The sequence below is a fragment of the Varanus komodoensis genome, unplaced genomic scaffold (assembly GCF_004798865.1).
Source record: "Varanus komodoensis strain SLA01 unplaced genomic scaffold, ASM479886v1 scaffold29_1, whole genome shotgun sequence".
In the NCBI taxonomy this organism is placed as follows: Eukaryota; Metazoa; Chordata; class Lepidosauria; order Squamata; family Varanidae; genus Varanus; species Varanus komodoensis.
The window spans coordinates 3505884-3527097 of record NW_025335759.1 but is presented as its reverse complement, the minus strand read 5'-3'; the positions used below and the strand labels follow the sequence as shown (position 1 = coordinate 3527097).

At 47.2% G+C, this 21214-nt stretch overlaps 1 protein-coding gene across 2 annotated transcripts in view; it reads right to left on the bottom strand.

The window, feature by feature from the left end:
• Positions 1–216: 216 nt before the first annotated feature.
• The window catches only part of SDC3 (syndecan 3), an 89440-nt gene continuing 68442 nt past the window's right edge, over positions 217–21214 (bottom strand). For both annotated transcript variants that reach the window (XM_044434889.1, XM_044434890.1), the window contains exons 2-5: positions 9100–9226; positions 8081–8634; positions 3428–3692; positions 217–1690 (exon numbers count right to left, since the gene is read on the bottom strand). In XM_044434889.1, coding sequence (XP_044290824.1) covers positions 1524–1690; positions 3428–3692; positions 8081–8634; positions 9100–9226 — 1113 coding nt within the window. In that variant the 3' untranslated portion in view covers positions 217–1523. The remainder of the gene's footprint in view (positions 1691–3427; positions 3693–8080; positions 8635–9099; positions 9227–21214) is intronic.

The following is a 21214-nucleotide window of genomic DNA, read 5'->3' as shown; positions in this document are numbered from 1 at the left end:
AGCACACACTCAGTGCTCACATAAAGCAACATGCATCCACATTGTCAGAACTGGCCAGTAGCAACTGGCATCTTGTAACAACATCCCATTAATTACATAAAATTAAACCACACTTAGCGTTCATAAATTTCAAACAGGATTTTTTTTTCTCCACCCAGATTGTGTTTTCCCATATGCTTGGCTTTACTTTCTGATCAGTAATAGTTAGCTTTTGTCTTTGCTTTACTTGGCTTTATTGCATACAATCCAATGCTCCAATTTATCCTTATCAACCAGAAATTTTGCTCCTGGCCCGCTGCAACATTCACACCTGAATCGTCCGCAGATCTGGGAGCAGACACCCATCCTTCCCCCAACTTGTCAGTGGAAAAGATAACTTGATGACTGGTCAGAGTCCTGTGCGATGCTATACTTGCCTGCTTGGGTCTGACCTAGGAGTTACTGCTTTGGGGGATACAAGACTTCCCACATCAACTACATCTGTACTTCTAGCATCTCCTTTTCCCACGCTTCCATTTATTTACAGTCATGCAAGCCCAAAGATTTGCCTAAGTGCATTATGGTCTCATATTGCTCTGCTCTTGCCTTTCCCGTATCCCCCACAACCCTGTCAAAGAAGGAAATGACCACAGCACTTGTTGAGATATGTGAAATAGGATCTCTTTCCTATGTACTTAGAAGATAGCTTGCATTCTCACCCCGACCTCCACACACACACACACACACACACACACACACGTATCTCTGTTTCCCCAAGAATAACATCCTAAAACATGTTCCTCGGTCATCTGACTAAGCTTGCAATACTGCACAAGTCAAGTTTTCAGTGTCACAGTGAAGCCCAGCTGAATAAACCTTGGCAAAAGGCTTAACAGGAAACCTCTGCGAATTTCGGATAATCCCGCTGCAGGCGTACAGCTTTCAAGTGTCTGGTTGTGAACAATAATGGGACAGAGGGAGGTGCTCTTGGAAAGGAAGTGATGCACAGTCCTAAAAGGTGCTTTCCGCAGACCCTGGGAGAACCCCTGTGAAGCAGTCGGCAAGCCCCGCTCCAGCACAATTGATTGATTTGGCTGTGAGCCTCTGGGATGAGTCAGACCCTTGTCTTGAAGTGTATTGCAAAGTGCCAGAGTCCGAAACTGTCCACCTCATGTTTACTTTTTAAAGATAAGGCTCTAGTCCTGAGGGACGTGCGAATCCAGGACATCCCTGGCAAAGCTGCTAGCTCGAGCATTCATCCAACGGAGACAGCCACGAGGGTGCTACCTGCTTGCTCCTCACAAAGGTTTCTTTAAACACTCTGTGAGCTGGAACAAGATTTGACTTGGGTTTTCCTTTTAAAAAATGTGCAGTACTTTTTAAAACTGTCAGTTTCTTCGATCCATCTTGTTAAAATTCACAGACTTGATTAGAAAGAGAGAAAGAGTCTGGGTGAATAAAAGAGATATTTGTTTTGCTTTGCTTCTTTACGAAAAGGACGGCTTCAGGGCAGAAAGAATTAGCGAGGCACTCGAGGTTCTGGTTTATGCATAGAATTCCTCCTGCTTGTCAGGTTTTTGGTATGTGACACTCGCTTGCTTGGGCTCCTCCAAAGTGTAGCTCCCCTCGTCTTTCTTTTTCATCCGGTAGATGAGCAGCATCACCAGGAAGGCCGCAAACAGAGCCCCGACAACTCCTCCCACAATCACAGCTGCAGACAGAGAGAGAAAAAGTCCCGTCAGTGGTGGGCTGGAGGCGATGCCACGGCAGCGGGTTGGGCATGGTGATGCCCACGGCTTGGACCGCTTTGAAAGAGGACCTGGTCTGGGTTATACATGTGGAAGATGGAGCAGCTTCAAACCCAGCTGTTTCGGAATCTGCTGGATACAACCTCAGACGACTGATCCAGCCAGCCGGCTGAGCTGTGGGAGATGGGAAAGGGAAACAGGGCATCCCACCAGTGCAGTTGAAAGACCCCTCCCCGCTTTTCCCTACCCAGGCATTTTTTCCTTGTGCAAGGTGTCTTTTTAAATTGCAAGGACCATCATGTTTCACTGATAGCTGGTAGACCACTCCAAGAGGCTTTTTGGCTGAGCGGTGGGATAAAAATATTTCAAATAAATTCATTACTGTTGGTTATTCAATTTCTATGCCACTTCACCAGCATTAGGCTCTCTGGGTGGCTTATGTCATATTAAAATTCATAAACAACATAAAGACAACACATGACATGACATGGCAAATGAAGGTCATACATAAAACCCGGCCGTTGCCTATTGGGCCTCAGCAGTCCAATTAACCCAGGGGGTCAAACTAGCCCAGTTCTATGCACAGAGTCAGTGTGGGGTGGAGGTGAGAATGTTGGACTTGGGAGGTGCGGGTTCTAGTCCCCACCTGGCCATGAATCTCACCTGGTTACCTTTTGGCCAGTCATTCACTCTCGGCCGAACCGGAGTTGTTGTTGTGAGGACAAATTGGAGCTATGTAAGCTTGGTTCATCACAAACGCAAGAAAGGGTAAAATATAAATGCAGTGACAGCAACGACCTTCCAATGGCAGCAGTTTTCCAAGGGCTTGGATGGGGTCTTTCTCTTTGCCTCCCATTTGAAGGCAAAACTACCTGTTAGAGTAAATATGTAGCTGATCCTAAATTTAGAAATAAAAGTTAATGCAAGTGTCTGGACTCCTGATTTGAATTGGGATCACTATTTGTGAGACAGGGAGGTTAAACCTTCCCATCTGACCCCTCCACGCTGTACTCATACAAAAAAATTTGATCCACCTTATCAGTTCCCTCCTGTGGTGGGAACTGCTGAAGGTAAAACACATGGAGTTAAAAAGATGTGTTTGTTTATTGTGAAGTTCTACCAAAAAAAGCCTCAGCTGGCACAGAGCTATTTCCCCCTTCTTTAGGTAGATTAAGGGCAGAGAATGGCTGAGAGGAAAGGTTTAATCCTACCTGCATCATTCAGAGAAGGGCCTCAGGTACCTCATTAGAGGGAGAAAAAGATGTATCAGCCACATGCTAACACAGAGTGCAGCTGAGCCCCGATTCTTTCGAACAGAGAGATTACAGGAACACATTAAGATCTTGTGCACGCCAGACACATTTTCTCTGCTTGGATTCCCTGTTCTCCTCAGGTTGCAAGAAAGGGTGGCATAATTTCAGATGGACAGTATGAATGCCACACTCAAAGCAGGGATGCTCCAGATAGCCTTCCACAATACATCTTCTGGAATCACTGTAACCTGCAGCTTTGTACTTTCACAATAACGGACTACTATAAAATGAGGTTAGAGGTTGATGACAAACACTGAATTCCAGTACTGCTCACCTTTTTTACTGATGCGCTTTTCCAGTTACTAGCATTCATACACGCCCATCAGGATAAACCGTTTCTCCACCACATGCACACAGATGGGGACACCGGCCGTGCACGCATCTTACCTATAAGCACTTCTTTTCTTTCCAGGATATTTTTCTGTGGAAGCTGTGCAGCAGAGTTTCCGGACTCTATCGTATTGTCTATGAGCCCCGGCTCGGCATTCTTCCGCAGCCCTGGTCCAGCTGTTGGGGTGACCAGGGCAACAACCTCATTACTGAGTTCTGTCTGAGCCGTGTCCTCTTCCTCACGGATTTCAAAGTCTCCGCTGATGGGGACTTCCAGCTCATTGTTCGTTGCTGTGGAAAGGGTCATATTCAGAGGCTTTCCCTGGGAAAGAGAACAAGAAGAACTCAGAGAAAGTGGGAGGAAGGAATGTTCCCTCCCCTTCGTGGCATTTCTCTTTGGGGCTTGTACTATTTTATGAGCACTTCTCAAAGCACTCCATTCTAGAGATGGAAGAATCGGTCCAGTCTGGGTTCTCCCAGTTCTCGTTTTCCAGTCTTACATGCTGCTGCCCCACCCTGCCTGAACCCCACTTCCCCAACACTGCATGAATATTTCTGGATTCAGAACATGGATTCTTGGCCCCAATGATCTGTTCCCAACTGATTTGCAGGGATGTCCAATTTTAAATGACCGTAAGCTGTTCTGGTCATCCCATCTGGAAAAGGGGCCTCACGGAGAAGCTTCACACGAACCTGCACGACTCCTGCGTTATTGTTATGATTCGAGCAAGAGCAACACCCTCTAACGGGTGCAAAGCCTCATAACCTGAAGCCACACGTAACCTGCAGAGGGTCCCCCTTGGGCCATGCCCCCTTTCCCTGGCCAAAGCAAGCCCCCTTTGTTTCCCCTGCATACAGGGAAGTTTTTCCTTATCCTAAAATCAGGCTTTAAGGCAACACATGTGGCCGCTGTGGCTCCGCTCCTCTTGCCTTCGGCCACAACCTCCACTGGAATGCTGCCCCTGAGAGCATCTTTGACATGAAATTCGGCCCTTGGAATGAAAGAGGTTCAGCACCTCTGCTCTAAGAGGTGCGAGGCAGACAAGCGAATCGCAGAGACCGTCTCCATGCGTGTGGTGCCATTTTGCCCAAGCGCTGCCTCTCCCTTGAGTGCTGCTGAGCCATTTATTCAGCAATTGCGACACACTCACATTTTAATGTTCGCGTAGGGTTCAAAGGAGGACACTCTGCACAATTACTTCTGTTGAAGGGTTACGGAGTATTTTTACCCGGGTCTTAGCAGTGATGAAAATGGAGGACAGCGTAGTAGTTTGGCTGTGGTTGACAAAAAGCTTAAGGAAAGGATGCAAAGCGGAAAGCACTACTCTCCATGCTGGAAAGACTCTGGATTGGGTGGTTCTTCCACTGGAGATGCTGCCTCTCCCAAGCCACTCCCTAGAAGCCTGTGCCTTCCCTAAGGTGACTGCACCACCACGCTGCTTTTCTTGGTTGCATTTTGAACTGTCGGGCAAACTGGTTGCGTTCTCTCATTGTGCTCTGTTGCCTTCCCTTCTGGCTGTTTCTCCTACATGGCTGTGGAGCTACCCATCTTCCCAGGGAATGTTTCATGAATTGCATCAAGTAGCCATCCTGCTGTCTGAGAGTGCCCACGAGGGGGAGGCAAAGACTAATCTCTTTTGAATGCCCACACCCCCGTCAGATCTGGCCTTGCTTGTCAGGAACCCATGCTCCAGATGAAAAAGAGAGTTTGTTTGGGAGCACAGGGAGAGGCTCTGCATTAGCGTATTAAGAAGTTCACATTAACTGCTCAAGGGAAATTTTATTCTGAAGAAAGCAGTCAGAAGGATAGACCCGGGAGAGAGGATGCTGCAAACAAATAGCAAATTTGCTGTATAGCATCACAAAAATGGCTGGGAAATGTGTCCATGTGAAAGGGATGGAGGGCAGAGGAATTTTATGACATCCTAAGCTCTTCCCAGACAACTTAATGCTTCAAAATGTTCTAGCGTCTGCTTACTCTGGCCCTGAACTAAAGATCAAGACTTTAGTATGGTACCAATGCAAGCATTAGTAGAAGCAACTTGTGAAAAAGCACAAGATACAGTTAAAAGGATGGTGGAAGTATAAATGTGAAGACAGGAGATAGAACTGGTGTAACGAGACCGCTGTAGATCTAACATGTAAAGTAGGGATGAAAGCAGCTAAAGATGCATGAGAATTGCATCCCTGATCACAAAACATCTCCCTTGCAAGCTCAAATGCAAACACAAGCAGGAACGCCACTCTCATAAAATTTTCACAGTTTTTCCAACTTACGTTCACATTCAAATCTGCACAGTTGTGCAAGCGCACACTTCCAAACTCCCTCCAAATCTGCACTGCACACTTTATCATATGGGAGGAATGTATTTTTTAATTGGAAATCAGGTGCAAGTGGAAAAAACAGCAATTTTTGACATGCAGCTTCTTCCAACGTGAAAAAATGCAATTTTTTTCAGCTCAATAAATAAGTAAGTAAGAAAGATGCCTTGAGGAGCAGAAATAATGCATAATAATTCTGTTCCACAGAAAAGAAATTTGAGGAAGTATTTGGGGAACAGTAGTGACTTTGAGCATTGCATTTTTGCCTACACTCTTAAGAAACGGGGAGGGGTTCAGCTCAAAAAGATTCTCTGGACTCCATTTTCAACCTTGGATTTACAAGCTGTTTTTCTTTACATTTGGGTGACAAAAGTGCGATTTCCCTCTTGCTAAGGTGCCTTAATTTCTAGGAGGACACCCAATTTAAAGTGTGCATTGGGGGGGGGGAAAATACACATGCTTCAAATGTGATCACAGGGTCCAGAACATGCCAGCTTTTCAGGAGAATGTTCTTGCGTATGAGTTCAGGATTACTAAGGGTCAGTTGGTGATGATTTGTAAGCAGAAACAAAATGCTTATGCATCCCAGTTCCAAACACTCAAAATTGCGGATCAAACTTTTTGGACAAACAAACTCAGCAGCGACTTCCTCTTTCCAGCAAAATGTGGTTGTGCAGAGCGAACCTGTTTGGTTGTGCAGAATGCAGACTGGCTAACCCTTGTAGAAATCAGGGGGTCACAATTCCACACCTTGCTGGGAGTGGAGTGTCAAGGAAAAAGGGAGAGGGAGAGGGAGAGATTGGTTGGAAAAGGAGGCACTGAATCCACCGAGGTCTGAAGCATGTTATGCTCAAGCTATTTAACCCATTCAAGAAGGCATGCCCTTCCCATATGGGGGCTAAGGGTGCCATCGGGACAAGCCCTCCAACGAATGTCAAGGACCCTGCCTTGCTGAATGGGGGCCCTCAAACGTAGCAGGACTGCCTTACCACATGTTGAAGAATGTGAGACGATGCACAGTAGCAAGCATCGGAAAGGTGTGGGGAAGGGGTACAACCGTTTTCTTGCACGAGCATGTTTGGTGCATGGGTGGGACAGGAAAAAATCCTCCCTGGAATCAGAGACAACTGCACAGGAAAGTCAGTGACTGGAGGGACTCAAGTTGAAACCCACACTGAACACAAGGTTCACAAGGAGCCAGTGTGGTGTAGAGGTTAAGAGCACAGGACTGGGACTCAGGTGACCTGGGTTCTAGTCCCCACTTAGCCATGGACTTCATTAGGTGACTTTGGGCCAGCCACAGACTCTCAGCCTAGCCTACCTCGCAGCGCTGTTGTGAAGGTAAGATTGGGAGGAGCAGGAGAATTATGCAACCCACCTGGAGTTCCTTGGAAGGAAAAAAGGTGAGATATAAATATCAACAACAACTATCACATCCACCCGCTCTCAGCCTAAGTTACTTCACAGGGTTGTCATGAGAATACACAATCCAAATCACCTTCCGCTTCACAGGATCTCCACACACACCCCCCCCCCACTCACACCTCTTCTTCATACCTAACAACGGCACAGAAAAACCACCCTTCCTGTTTAACAAATGAGGAATAAAGACAGAGGGATGGACTGGGTTTCTCCACAGCACCTTTTCTGTCTCCAACCAGCAGATGGCTGCAAGGACAACACAATTGATAACGAGCTTTGATCCAGGCAATTCCTATGAAAGCCAGCCACGTCCATGGATGAGTGACAACGGGGGAGGTGGGGCACAGAAGGCCCCCCCGCCCCAGCCATCTCTACTTTGCTCCTTTCCAAGCTAGTAACATCAGCAGGGTTGTGATCTGGGGTGGATGGCCAGGGTGGACTGGAGGCAGAAGGGCTGGTTTGATGGACTGGGGAGTGAAGTAACGATGCCTTGTGCCATTTTTGCAAGGCGGGGGCAAAGTGGTACAGGAATGTTAGGTCCAGAGGAGGAGATGCTGATGGCTGTTAAGCCAAGGGGACTCCTCACCCATGGCGGCTTTTCCTTTCAGCTTTGAAGGGGCAATCCAAGATGCTCTGTGGTGATGGACCTACTTTGGAGAGAAAATCCAGCACCATGAACAGCTCCTAATTTATTTTATATGGATTTATTGTTCGTAGCCCACCCAGGGAGCCACGTGTCTAATGGGGCAGGCTAAAAATCTAAGAAACAAAAACTAAAAGCAAAGTTGCAAGGGCCAAGGAGCCATTCTGTTTATAGGGATCACCAACCTCCCCTGGACCAGAGTAAAGAAATACCCGTTTTGCCCCAGCGCATCTCACTGTGGAGGAGGCTCCCTGCTAGCCTGGTGCCTCGGGGGGCTTTCTGGAATGGCTCGCTGGAGCTTCTCCATCAGCAGGCCTCCATACCTGGCTCGGCTGGGTGGGTGCCGCAGGACTTTCGGGCTGCAGCACCGTGCTGCTCCTCTCCCCGAGGTCCGGCTCCGGGGAAGTGCTGGGCTGTGGGACAGTGCTAGTCTTTGCCATGCTGGTGGTCACCAGCGGGGCTGCAGTGACTTCTGTTCTGGCCACGGTGGCAGTGGTTGGCGGGTCCAGGGTGATGGCCTGTGTGGTGGCTACCACGGTGATCAAGGGGGGCAAGGCTCCCTGGACCGTCGTCGGCTTGGGTGTGGCGGTAGTGCTGGAGGCGGTGGTGGCGGTCGTCGTGGTCGCAGCGATGTCCTGGACCGTGGCGGTGCTGGCCGCTCGCTGGGTGGAGCCGGCAGCGGCCTCGGACGTTCTGGTGGTGGACAGGCTGCCCACTGCCGGGCTGGAGGTGGCTTCCTCTGTTGGAAGTGGCGCAAAGGGGGTGACTACGGGCTGCACTGATGTGGTGGGCAAACCAGCTGCGGTGGTGGCCAGGAGCACAGGGGCAGCCGTGGTGAGCTGCACCACCGTCTTGATCACGGGCTGCTGCTCAAAATCTGCAAGAGAAGCAAAGGCACCCTTGGTAAGGCAACTGCACTCGGGGCGGTCGTACTTGAGGCTGCACGACTAGGCATGGGAAGCTGGTACGGGCAACACAGAATGATGCATTCAATTCAAGGAGATCGCTCACTTAAAATGTATACATTAAGAACATGCTCGTAGAAATATGTGCGGCAAGTTGCATACAGATTGTCCTACAGACTTATAAAAAAAACAACAATTTTGCAAAACAAGCTGGAAACAGTACAAAAATGAGGTTGCAATAATGAGAAACTGCAATGAACTGAAATGGATAGATTTGTCTGTCCCTAACCACAAGTTTCTAAATTGCCACATTATTTACCATTTGAGCATTCAAACCACTCCTCCCCTGATTTCATGGTCTGAAATAACGCAACAACCAATAAGAATGCTCCCTGCAGCCAGATGGTATCTTTTAGGGTTCTTAGGCATTTACTCACACCCTGATCCTGAGCCCGAGTAGTATTCCTCTGTTCCCTCAATTTCTTCGTCTTCAAAGGGGTCATCATCTCCAGAGCCTTCCAGGTCAATGGGTTGCTCATAATTTTCATTCCTCCAGTTCTGAGCCTAGGATCAAACATTCAGAGGAACAGGCTTAATTCTTACATGGATGCCAGAGAAATGCTTTGTGCCTAGAATAACTGACAGCCGTCAGTTCATGGAAAGAAAGTTTGCACACTGTATTTTGCAAGCAAAGGAGAAACTCCCAAGGGAGCTGCTGTCTGCTGTCCTGGCTGTACCTCAGCCACAGAAGGGTTGTCATGGCTGTATCAGATGATGTTTATCCCTCTCGTTCTCCAAGGACCTTAGAGAAGTTTATGCTCTGCCACAGGATCCTCACAGCAAAATCAGTGATGGGTTAGGCTAAGCGACAAAAGTGCCCAGTATTACCTAATGAGCTTCATCACTGGGTGGGCTTTGACCCCTGGCCTCTCCGGCACTCAAGCCATGGCACTGGATCACACAGAAGCATGTTGCTGTGCCTATGCTTTTAGGGAAACCCATCCGATTTGTGACTTCCCACAGATCTAAGTGACTGTATTTCTCAGTTTTTACATACTGAATTTTGTGACACAATTCTCAGCCAACTGGTTTTTACCCAAATGTGTGTAAAATTCATATTTGCCGTTAGAATGTATACAAGATTATTTTATTTATTAATTATATTTGTATTCTGACTTTTTCCTCTTTTGAGGAACTCAAGGTGGCTTACATAAGTCTCCTCCTCTTCTCAGTTGTATCCACAGAACAACAACCCTGTGAGGTAGGATGGGCTGAGAATCTGACTGGTCCAAACTCACCCAGTTGGTTATCTAGCTGAATGGGGACTAAAACCCTGATCTCTTGGACTCTTAAACACTACACCACACTGGCTTTTGGGTTAAAACTCACGTGCCAAAACATATTTAAGATAACATTTGTATGAAACTGTGTGTGTTGAGGAAGAGCATAAGAAAACTGGAAAAACTTGTGCATTTTCAAAATGTGCAAATTAATGTAAATAAACACCGCTTGTAAATGAACACATAAAACACTGACACTGACTGCTATGAATTGCTCCATCTTTCCTCATACTCTGCAGGCATATCATCTATTAAATCATTTGTATTTTGCATTTCTATGCATCGGTCTTCAAGATGACTCACAAACCAAACATCAGTCCATTAAGAAATACAGAGCTGAGAAACTACCAAATTAAGGAATAGAAAGAAAGCCAAAACACAAGTGTAAGAGCAAAACTGTGAAAAAATTACAATAAAGATGTCCATCATGGCAAAAGAAACAACAGCCTATACTGCTTATAGACCATCAAAGCTTGGGAGAGCAAGAGAGGTTTCAGCTAGTGTATAAAAAACACTAGCATCTTGGGCAAGGCATTTCACCATCGGACCACTGATGGGTGGAGGGAAACTCCAACAGAAATGGTTGCCCAGAATGGAGATGTGAAGGTTTCAGGAGTTGTGGGGAACAACCCTAGGAAATACTGATTGGGGAAAGCACTCCCTTCTCTTCCCACCACCTAAGAAGACAGCAAAGCGGTGGCACTGCTTTGCCAGTGCCTGAACAGATCTAGGAAATCCCAGCTTGAGTGGAAAAGCCCTTAGAATTGCTGTTTCTGTTCTCCAACTCTGTCAGCAAACAGCAGATGGGTCAGAAACCCCATGTTTGGCTTGCAGTGGGTCACAGCAGTACGATCACCATGCAAATATATGGTACAGTGTTAAAAAGCAAGCCCCTAAGAGCAGAGTTCTGTTGCAATGTCAATCTGACAGCTACCCCGCGGAGGACAGGTGATGCTGTCAGAGGACATCTGTCCCTCCTGCCTTGCATCTTTGCTAGATGGGATTCTGAGCACACCCAGGAAACAATTTCAGAGGGTGGGGAAAGGAAACTGGGGAGGCCACAGGGTAAATCAGAGTGCCATTTCTCCTTCTCCAAGGTTGTGTTCCCAACTCCAGAGAAAGAGAGGAAGACAGAAGAGAGTGTGGGCCCTTCCTCACCTCTGGCAAGGAAAAAGGAATCAGCGCTCCAGTCGCTGGCTCCGAGGTGGCACAATGCCTCTGCCCTCAGAGCTGCGCATCTGAAATTTCCTATGGCTTCTCAGATGCCATGTGGGAGCCACTGACCTGTTCCCTAAATTGCTGCTTGCGTTAAAAGTAGGTCCCTGATCTGAAGCACCAAAAGCACTATAAACAGAGAGCTGCAGCTGTTGCGTGGTATAGACATTAAATCCTATTCCTAGTTCAGGAGGCCAGCCTGTGTTCCCTGCACCATGCCTTGTCACGCTCTCCTGTTAGATGAAGCAACTCATCCCTCCAGATGTTTGAGGCCACGGCTCCTGTAAGCCCCGATCATTGCATGTTAAGGCCAATGTAGTCCAAAACATCTGGAGGGTACCAGATCTCCCCCCTCCCCTCAATAGATCAGCCACTGCAGTAGATTTAAAGACAGAGTTCCTTCCCAACAGAGCTGCACATGGCACCTAGGAAGCTGCCGGGTGAGGATACTGGAAACATCCCACCTTTGCCGAGGAGGAGGCTAACTGACCTGGCCCACACCAGCTGAACCAAAGAACAGATCGGAACCATGGGGGGTCTGCGCTAGCTCCAATTCTCAGCTCAAAAAGCATATGTTTGGGGTGCATAACTTAAGAGATGGGGTTGTTTAAAAATAGGAGGTTAAATCCACCTTGCATGCATTTAAAAAATTGTACAGGGTGTGAAGAGAGAACAGATTTATGGGTGAATACATGAGAAACAGACATGGGCCGGAAGTGGACTCCCCCACCAAATCCTGACACCAGACGAGGCTGTTTGTCCACGAAGGCCAATGTCCACCCTGAGTTGCACTGGTGTTCTTAAGCCGTTCTGATCTTTGGAAACGGATAAAAGAAACAGGGACACCAGGGACCGGACCTGCAATGTTCTTCACACAGAACATACTTTCTTCTGCTGAGCTACTGTTCCTCCTCAGTTCTGGCCTCACTTGTCACCACCCTGCTGAATACATTGACGAGCTCTGCGAGGTCAGGCAGGGTAATTTATCTTGAGTGCAAACTTCATGAAACCAGGAACTAACACTTTCTCGGTGAAAAGTGGGAAAAATTAAAGAAGATCTGTTCTGTTTCTCAGCTTGTAAAGAAGTTTATTTGCATTTTCCACAAAAAGAGTAAGAAAAATAAATGAAGACTGTATTGAAACCCAGAGCAGTAAAAGACCTGGCAGCATCCCTCCCTTCCTGCATTCAGGCCCTTCTCCAAACCTTTTGTTTACTTGCTCCCTTAAATTCTGAAAGACCTTTGCATTTTCAAACCATTTCTTTCCAGTTGCATCTTTCTGAGTTACAGACCAGAGAAAGACAGAAGGCAGATTCGGCTCCACTGATAGATTTCTGGGAGATCTGCAGAGATTCTGACATGCAGCAATGACTAGAAAGACCTCCCCTTTAAATCCAGTTGTTGAGAAAGAATGCCTGTGGAAAAGCCACACTGTCCTTACATTTAGGAAGGAATCTCACAAAGAGACATTCCGTCATAATCTCGCAGAAACTTCACCCTGTTGGCTCCCCCACCTTGGAAACCCATTAGGAAAATCATGGAACAGCCATCTGGCCAATGTCTTCCCATATTGCTTATTGCGGAAGTCAACCAAGAAGGCGTCACTGCATGCAGCTCGGGCCTATGGGCTTCCTACAGACATCTGGTTTGCCAGTGTGGGAACGGAATGCTCTTCTGTTCTGAGTTTTGATATCAGCATCATCATCATCATCATCATCATCTTGCCTTTCTTCTCCTTGCAAAGAACCCAAGGAAGCGCCCCATGTTCTCTCTCTCTCTGTTTTATCCCCACAACAACAACCCTGTGAGGTAGGTTAGACTGAGAGCAGTAACTAGAACTCGGAGCTCCCAGATCTCCAGTCCAGGGACCAAGCCACACTCGCTTTAACTATTGCTGGATAGTATCTGACAGCAGTTTCGTTTTGGTGGAAAGCGCTTCCACTCACGCAGCACAAAGCGCCCAATGTTTGCTTCCCCGTGCTCCCTACAGTCACCCATGACATAGCCAATGTTGCCTTGGATGGTCCTCATAACCATCACCAGTCATTCCGGGATGCACAAGGTCTGATGGGTATGTGGGGTGGAGTGGAGCACCCTGTGAAGAAAGGTGGGAGCGGGGCCTCGGCACTTCGTGAAGCAAAACGGGGAAATTGTGACTCTACTCTTGTGACTGTCGAAGTCCGCTCTGGCAGGGCACAGTGACCATGGAGTGCAACCCATTGTTGTGATGTTTGCTTTTGTTTTCTATTACCCTTTTCGAAAATGGTGTGCTTGAGAAGCAGGATGTGAAGAACTCTGGGGTGCTGTGCATGCCCACTAGTTTTCTTTTGGTACAAAATGAAATCTTACCAAAATGGGAAGAGAAGTAACAGACTTCAGTAATTTTGTGAGATACACAGATGGGACAGAAAAAGGCTTACAGTAGAAAAGGACCTACCACATGGGGCTGTTGCGAATAATCATGATACAAGTTTCTTTCGTTCTTTTAATCTTAAAGGTCCATATGAAAAACCTCTGGATAAATACGGTTCCTTGAACCTGGAATCAGCAGATCTAACCATTAGCAACATGATGACTCATGTGCTTGACCTGCAATACATTTTCTGGACTCCCAGCCCTGATTCCAATTTGACAAGCATGAAATTCACCTGAGTTTTCCATATGGATGTTTTGTGACTTTACCCCATGATCATTTCCCCCAAACCTGTGAATTAGATCCTCCGATGTGCTACACATCTGACTGTCCCAATTTTGCATCTTTTCTCCCTCCTACGCTCTGGCTTGCCTGCTTTCCTAACACCTTGGACATGAATAGCAGTGGAGGTAATCGCCACAGGAACCGAATGGACCCTCAGAAAGTGGGTCAGCGAAGAAAGCTAGAACAAAAGCATGTCTGAAAGCAGAAAGGAGGGGAAGGAGTCCAGCTGTGACAGATGTGCAACCCGTAAACAATCTCTGCCTTGGGAAGCATGCAAGAGATTAAAGTTTGTCTGTGTTAATTTCAGTTTAGGCGCATCCCTTACACATGTTCGAACAGAAGAAAGTCCTGCACTTTCCAGCATTCCCCAATCTGAGCCTGCATAGGACTGGGCTTTCATTCTCTGACATTCTAGCAGAGAGAGTTTGATCCCCTAACCCTTCGCCATTTGGGGGAAAGTATCCCAGGACCCAAGAAGGGAAGGGGCAGAAGGAACTCTGGGCACGGAGGCGCATGTGCATATGTGCGCACGCATGCATGAGAGACAGCAGTCCTAGTGGATCATGTCTCAGTCAGGGGGACTTGAGCACACCAAGAGAGCACAAGCAGTAGCTCCGCCTCTCTCTGATGCCTCTTCCGTTGCCTCTGCTTGTGAAGGTCTCCGCAAGACGGAGGATGCTGGAGATCCAATGCTCTAGATTGCAACCCTTCTTCCCAGTCACACGTTAGCCAGCTGCACAGAGGATCGATCAACGCAGAGGGCATTTAATGCACGCTGTGATGACTGGCCACGCCAAAGGAATCTTACTGAGCACTGCAGGAAGCTGCGCTCAGACCACTGTCCACCCGGTTCGGTTCAGTCTTTGCTGACCAGGACTACGTCTCTCCAGGCAAGATTCTTTTCAGCCCCACCTGGAGATGCCAAGGACCGAAACTGGAACCTTCTACATGCAAAGCACATGCTCTTTCCACTAAGCTATGCTGCCCTAGGATCTCAAGGAAAGGGATTAGAAGGGACTGTGCAAGGCACACACCTGGAGTAGGAGAAGGGAAGGAGAAAGTGTGATGAACAAGAAAGCGTCCTGCGCAAGAGGACACGTCCCTGAGCAGAGAACTTGGTGAATTACCTAGAAGCACTTAAGCACAGGATGCATGTCTTCCACTGACATCTCGTGTTTCAAGAACAGAGGCATTCAGTGGCAAAAGGCATTAATTTCAGTTCACTGTGGCAGCCATTAAAGGCCAGAATTGCTAGATCCCATTATCTGAATTGTCCTTACTTAAACTCTGGGAATGCTGGGGGGGGGGGGCACTGAATAATAAAGGGGAAATAAATAGCTGCAGTCCACTGAGGCCAAGAGAGCTGCCCTCTACACTTCCTTCTAATATACTACCCTGAACACTAACCTGGAAAGCTGGTAGGGTTGGCAAATGCTGTAGTACAGTCATGCTAAAATATTCATGGTCTGGAAGCAGGTGAACTGGAAGATGCAACATTTGCACGGCTCACAGAAGAAGAACAGGGCAAGGCTTGCTCTTTGCAGAGAATCTCTCGAGCCTGTGCAGCACACACTTTCCTGTCCCACCAGATAACTCTGAGATGCCGTTTACTGGATTACATGCTCACCTAGTGAAAAATTACTGAGTCTTCCTTTTATTGATTTGTGTGTCCTTCAACTAGTGGAACATGGGAGAGCAGCAAAGCATTCCACCAAGCTGGAGGTGCAGGGACTTGCTAGTTCCCCGTCTGCTTTCTATAACATGGGAGGTGTTAGATGCAGACATTCAGACGGTTTGTCCCTGGAGGCCAATGGATCCTGCTGGCTTCCAGAGGGCTCTAGGGGATTTTCCGGCTGGCATGGCGAGTGTTCCTGTCGAAGCCCAGGTCGCTCTGCAGGATACGGAGATGGCCCAGGCGGTGGACGCAATCGCCCTCAAGCACCCTCTTATTTATTTATTTAGAACATTTCTATGCTGCCCCGTTCACAGAAAGCCTCGGGGCGGCTTACAAATCAAATAAACAATCATATAGTTAACCTTAACAATCCGGAGACATCTCTTCCCCTTGCAAAGCCTGTTTGGTTCTTTGGAGACCTTGGAATGAGCTCAGCCCAGCATGGCTTCGTGCTCACCATCGAGCCTGTTCCATGCAAGGGAAGGCAGCAAAGAGACGCTTTCTTGCTCCCAGCGTTGCACCCACATCATGTCACCCAACAGAGTTTTTGCAAGTGGTCCAGGGCCTTGGACATTCTAGACCAAAAAGAGACTCCCTCAAACCCTCAGAAGCTTTGACAAATTTGCACAACACTTTGAAGACAAAGTTGCTCAGATTCACTGTGAGTTGGACACCACCGTTACCCCAGTTCCATCAGCAGAGATGTCCAAGTCCACCTTCTGGTCTTATTCTGTTGGATGAGCTTCAGCCATTGCAGGCTAAGGATGTGGGCAAGGAGGTTGGTCAAGCCCAGCCCATGCCCTGTTTGCCTGACCCTTGCCCTTCTTGGCGAATTAAGAGATCTCAGGAGGGGATTCGCATCTGAATCCAGGTGGTGGTGAATGCCTCTTTGAGAGAAGGAATGGTGACAGCCACTTTAAAGGCAGCTGTGAATACACCGCTCCTGAAGAAGCCTAACCTGGATTCAGTGGGGTGAACAATTATAGGCCAACAACCAACTCCCTCCCTGCCCCATCCTCCTCCATCACCCACTGAGCTGATGCCTCCAGTCATGGATGCCCTCCCTCACTCCCGAGCATTCAGTGGTTTCCTGACCCTTGGGACCTGCACCCCACTCCCAGTGGTTGACACGCCTCTCCTAAGGCCAAGCTGCTGGGAGGAAGTGCTGTATGCCAAAATATGACAATCTGGCACAATCCCTTCACTCCAACATTTGCTCCCAGAGATCTTGACTGACTTGGGTTGAGGCTGCTGGTCTCCTTCAAGGCCCCGCCTTCTTTAGATGAGTCAAATCTGGACTGGAAAGGACACCATAGAGGAGTTTTAAGTACTGGGGTGCTTACTGGGAGCCTACGATGTCTGCAGCTGAATGACCAGTCCATCTCAGACAGTTCTGGTATTTCCTCGTATTTGATTGCCAGTGCCTCACACACAAAACTCTTCTTCTTGGCAACCCCAGGCAGCCAGCAAGGAGATCAGCCCTTTCTACGCTGGCAACTTCAACCACTCCTTTCCCAACCGCAACGGAACGCTAAGAATAGGCAACCTCGCTTGCCCACTGCCTTCCCTTCCTATCATTATCCTTCTCGCTCTCTGCTCTTTCCCCACAATGAGCGCTCCCCTCTGACTGCAGGCAGCGGACACAAGCAGCGGGCCACCATGACCACGGCAGGGGCTCAGAATAGCTCGGCCTCGGAAGAGACCTTAGGGAGGGGCGAGTCGAGGGGTGGGACGCCTTTCCATCTCCTTCATCACCAGAAGCATTCTGGGGCCCCGCCTCCACCCCAGTGATTTCTTCTGTGGACTTGGATCCGGACTTGGTTGCCCCTAGAGTTGACCTGGTGAAATGAACAGTCATGAAGACTAAATCTCATGTATTTCAGTGGATCTACTCTGAGCACAAGCGCCTTTCAGATCTGAGCTTCTCTGATCACCTGGATCTGATTCTCGTGTGTTTTGCAAGGGGGGGAGGGAAATATTCTGCTCCCTGGCAAACTTGATGAGAAGCGAAACTGCAGGGAGGCTTCATCAGGGGATATCAATAAAACCAGGCTTTAAAAACGCAGCAAGATGGACTGAGGAATCCTGCCGGGATACTCACCTAATAGTCAATGACATGACAACAGTAACCATAGTAACTGTTTCCACCATCCTAATAGCTGAGCTCTCCTCTCCTTTGCAGACTTGGGAGAAAGGCAAGGGAGAAAGAATATCATTTTGAAGTCAAGAGACAGTCTTGAACACTTTGATGTCTGGTTCTTCGTTCGCATGTCAGCAATTTGACCTTGGCCATCCCGCCTACAGCTCCTCCAGGTAGTCCGTTCACGCTGACTTTATTCAATGAAAAGCAAACCCATCCATGTCTCTGGTGGAGTGTGGACTGAGTATTAATGAGCACTGGTAAAGGAATCTAATCAAAATTAAAAACAAAACCTTCTAAGTCAGGTGGCCTGTCAACCCTACGAATTAATTCTCAACTAATATCAGATCCAGATACTGAAATATCATTTTGAAATACAAGTACAAGGGACTCATAAGAAATGCAAGCTGTTCCTTGCCATTCATTCCCAACCTTTGAAAGGTTAAAAAATGGCATTCCAAGCTTCCTAAAATCTGAAATGAGCCTCTAGATTATCGTGCATAAGTTAAAACTCTGACTTCAGAGCTGAATTTATTTGTTGCCTAATGTGGTAGCCATTTTCTCACTGGAAGTCACAGCTTCCTTCTGTCAAAACCCTCTCTACCATAGTTTTCCATTTCTGCAGTCCTCTTTAGTTTGCATGTGTTGCTTGTTTTCGACCAAGGGTGGGTCAAAAAACCATGCAAATACCTTTTTGCAGCAAATATACAAGGAATGTCCATGAAATTCTTCCCATCCAAGTTTGGAGTTCTGTGTTACCAGGTCTTGTTTCCAAAAGTGGTGACGGTGCATTTGTGGTGTGTCATTCTTTTGTTAACTTTGGGAGCAGTCCATGTACGAGTCCTATTCAGGACAAATATTTATCTCTACTTCTTTGTAGATTTGGAGTATTTCTGTCCTGCTTCTCGGCCAAAAAGTCTCCTGTGGTTACAAATTATCAATAAGAGAGGCTTACAAGCTAACAGATGTGATACACCAGGAAAAAGAAATGAGGAGGACAGATGGGAATAGAGTCCTCAAAACTCAAGCTTGTTGAAGTTCTCCAAATTCCATTATCCGTATCACACTGTAAGTTGTGCTTTGTTTTTCTTTTTACCAGCAGATCCATTCATAGTTTTGTGCACATTTTTCCAAATGCAGACATCAATGTGTGCATTCTTCTCCCATTGATTAACCTGTACTTGTGTGCATTTTTTCACATGAACAGCTGCTGTCAATCACACGTTTTGGGGATCTGCAGATCATGTTGCAATATATAGATTTTACAGAAATGTATATATTTTAAGTGCAGATTGTGCTTGAGTCTATGTTCAGTCTGGGAGGTACAATCTGGATGAATCGTAACCGAAGGGGAATTGAAACAATTTTTTTGTATATTCCTACAGCCTGTTGGAATGGCTGCTGAGGTTGACAGCTAAGGGAAAAGGAGATCATTTAGGAGGAGGATGTAATGATGCTGGTGTAATGATCCCCCCAACCCCACCTCTCTCTCAGCATTTCCAATTACTCTGTCATATTTTACACACACTGCAGCTTCCAAACAGGCTTCAAGGGCAGCCCCATGTAGACTGCATTGCAGTAATCTATTTTAGAGATTACTGGAGCATAGATCACTGATAGAAGGCTTTCACTGTCCAGAGAGGGGCTGAGCTGAGCCACTGCCTGAAACTGGTAGAAGGCGCTCTGAGTCACTAAAGCCAGCTGAGCCTCAACTTACAGACACACACACCCACATGAACTCAGATAACTGGCAAACTGTGCCTGCTCCAGTTCTGACATTCATGTTCACAGTTCCCAAAGTCAAACCAGAAGGCTGGCAGAGCAGAACATGGGACAGAGAAAACCAACAGAACAATTATTGAATGGAACAGGCAAAATCTGCTCATCCATAAAATGCATTTGCTTTGAAGTCAAGATGACTTTTAACAATGCTATCATCTTGAAGTCTATTTATGAACTTCAGAAGAGACTGCCTGCCAATTGTACCCAACATGGTCGCACCCACACACAAGGCAGAGATTCTGGGAACACAGAAGTAAACAAAAGCAAAAATTAGGGAGGGATTGCCTTCTCCAACAACTTTCAGCCATATGATCAGAAAGCACTGTGAGATCCGAGATTCATGGCAGCATCTTGCTGAAGTGCTCGTTGAAGTGTAGCATCCTGTTCCCTCTAGTACCAATTTTCAGGTTAAGTCCCATGTTCACAGGTGGGCACTTCTGTAGCACAACATGCATGCGCCACTAAGCCTTTGTACAACAGGGATGTAACCAAAATGGTGCAGAAACTTTAAGGGTGGGATCCAACAGTGTCATTCTGCACCTTCAAATAGTGCCAGCAGAGCTCTGCCCAATCTTTCAGCTGTGCAACTCTTTGCACATGGCACTCGTAGAGTACATAATTATTTGCACAACCAGAACTTCTGTTGGATTATTCCTTTGGAGGAACCTAGTTTCCATGGGTGTGACTTTGTTCGGACTAGTGGAATGACACAGTTGGATATTGCCCTCTGGTTTGTAAAAGCACAAATAATGGAGAGAAATTAAAAACTCCAAGGTGGGGAAACTCTCAGAAACAACCCAGGGTGCATGAGGGTGTTTAGTCACCCTGATCTGCCTGTGGTTGGGCTAGTGGGTGGTGGGAGCTGAGTGGATTCCTGAACCGCAGCTCTTCACATGGCAACACCTTATTGCCAGTCCCACTTGAACTCTGTGTTTGTTAAACAATTCTTCTCCATTTAAGACTATTGAAAATGTAACCCTTGATCATCTACTTGTAGGATGCATGTGAATTACTACACAAAAATGCCTTGCACAGATGCAAAGTATCTTCTACACTGCAGGTCATCGGCCAGTAGAGCTTCGTGATGGAACACAGGTTTTGAATGTTAAAAGTGACAGTTTCAACCCCTTGGCATTTCCAGTCAAAATATGTTAGATAGTGGGCTTAGGAAAAGCTACGTCTGCCAGGCACAGGATGGTACTAGGCTGAATAAAGCAAGGATCTGGATTGTGTTTTATTCAAGAGAAGACACACACCTCAGCACTGCACCAGATGGTGTTCTATGATGCAAAGTTGCTGTCACTTCCAAAGCATACTCTGGCTCTTGGCAGAGCTTCTTCTAAAAATACCAGTGCAAACAGAGAGGTGCAACACGATGGCCACAAGTGGTGCCCACACCTTCCTCCACCGTGAAGAATGGGGGAATCGCATGCCATCTCATTACGAACTCAGAAAAGAATGGAAATAATTAATATTGGGGAAGTGTTCCCATTCACCTTGCAGCTTCAGTCTGAGAAAAAGAGCCCATGAGATGCAGAAGATGCAGGCCTTTCCTGCTACACAGGAATGTGGCTGTTGCTCACAGAGCAGCCTTTTGGCCACATTCACAGAATCATAGTAGAGCTGGAAGGGCCCAAGAAGGCCATCAGGTCCGACCCCCCACTGTTGCAGGACACCACGTTACACCATCCCACGCAGATGGC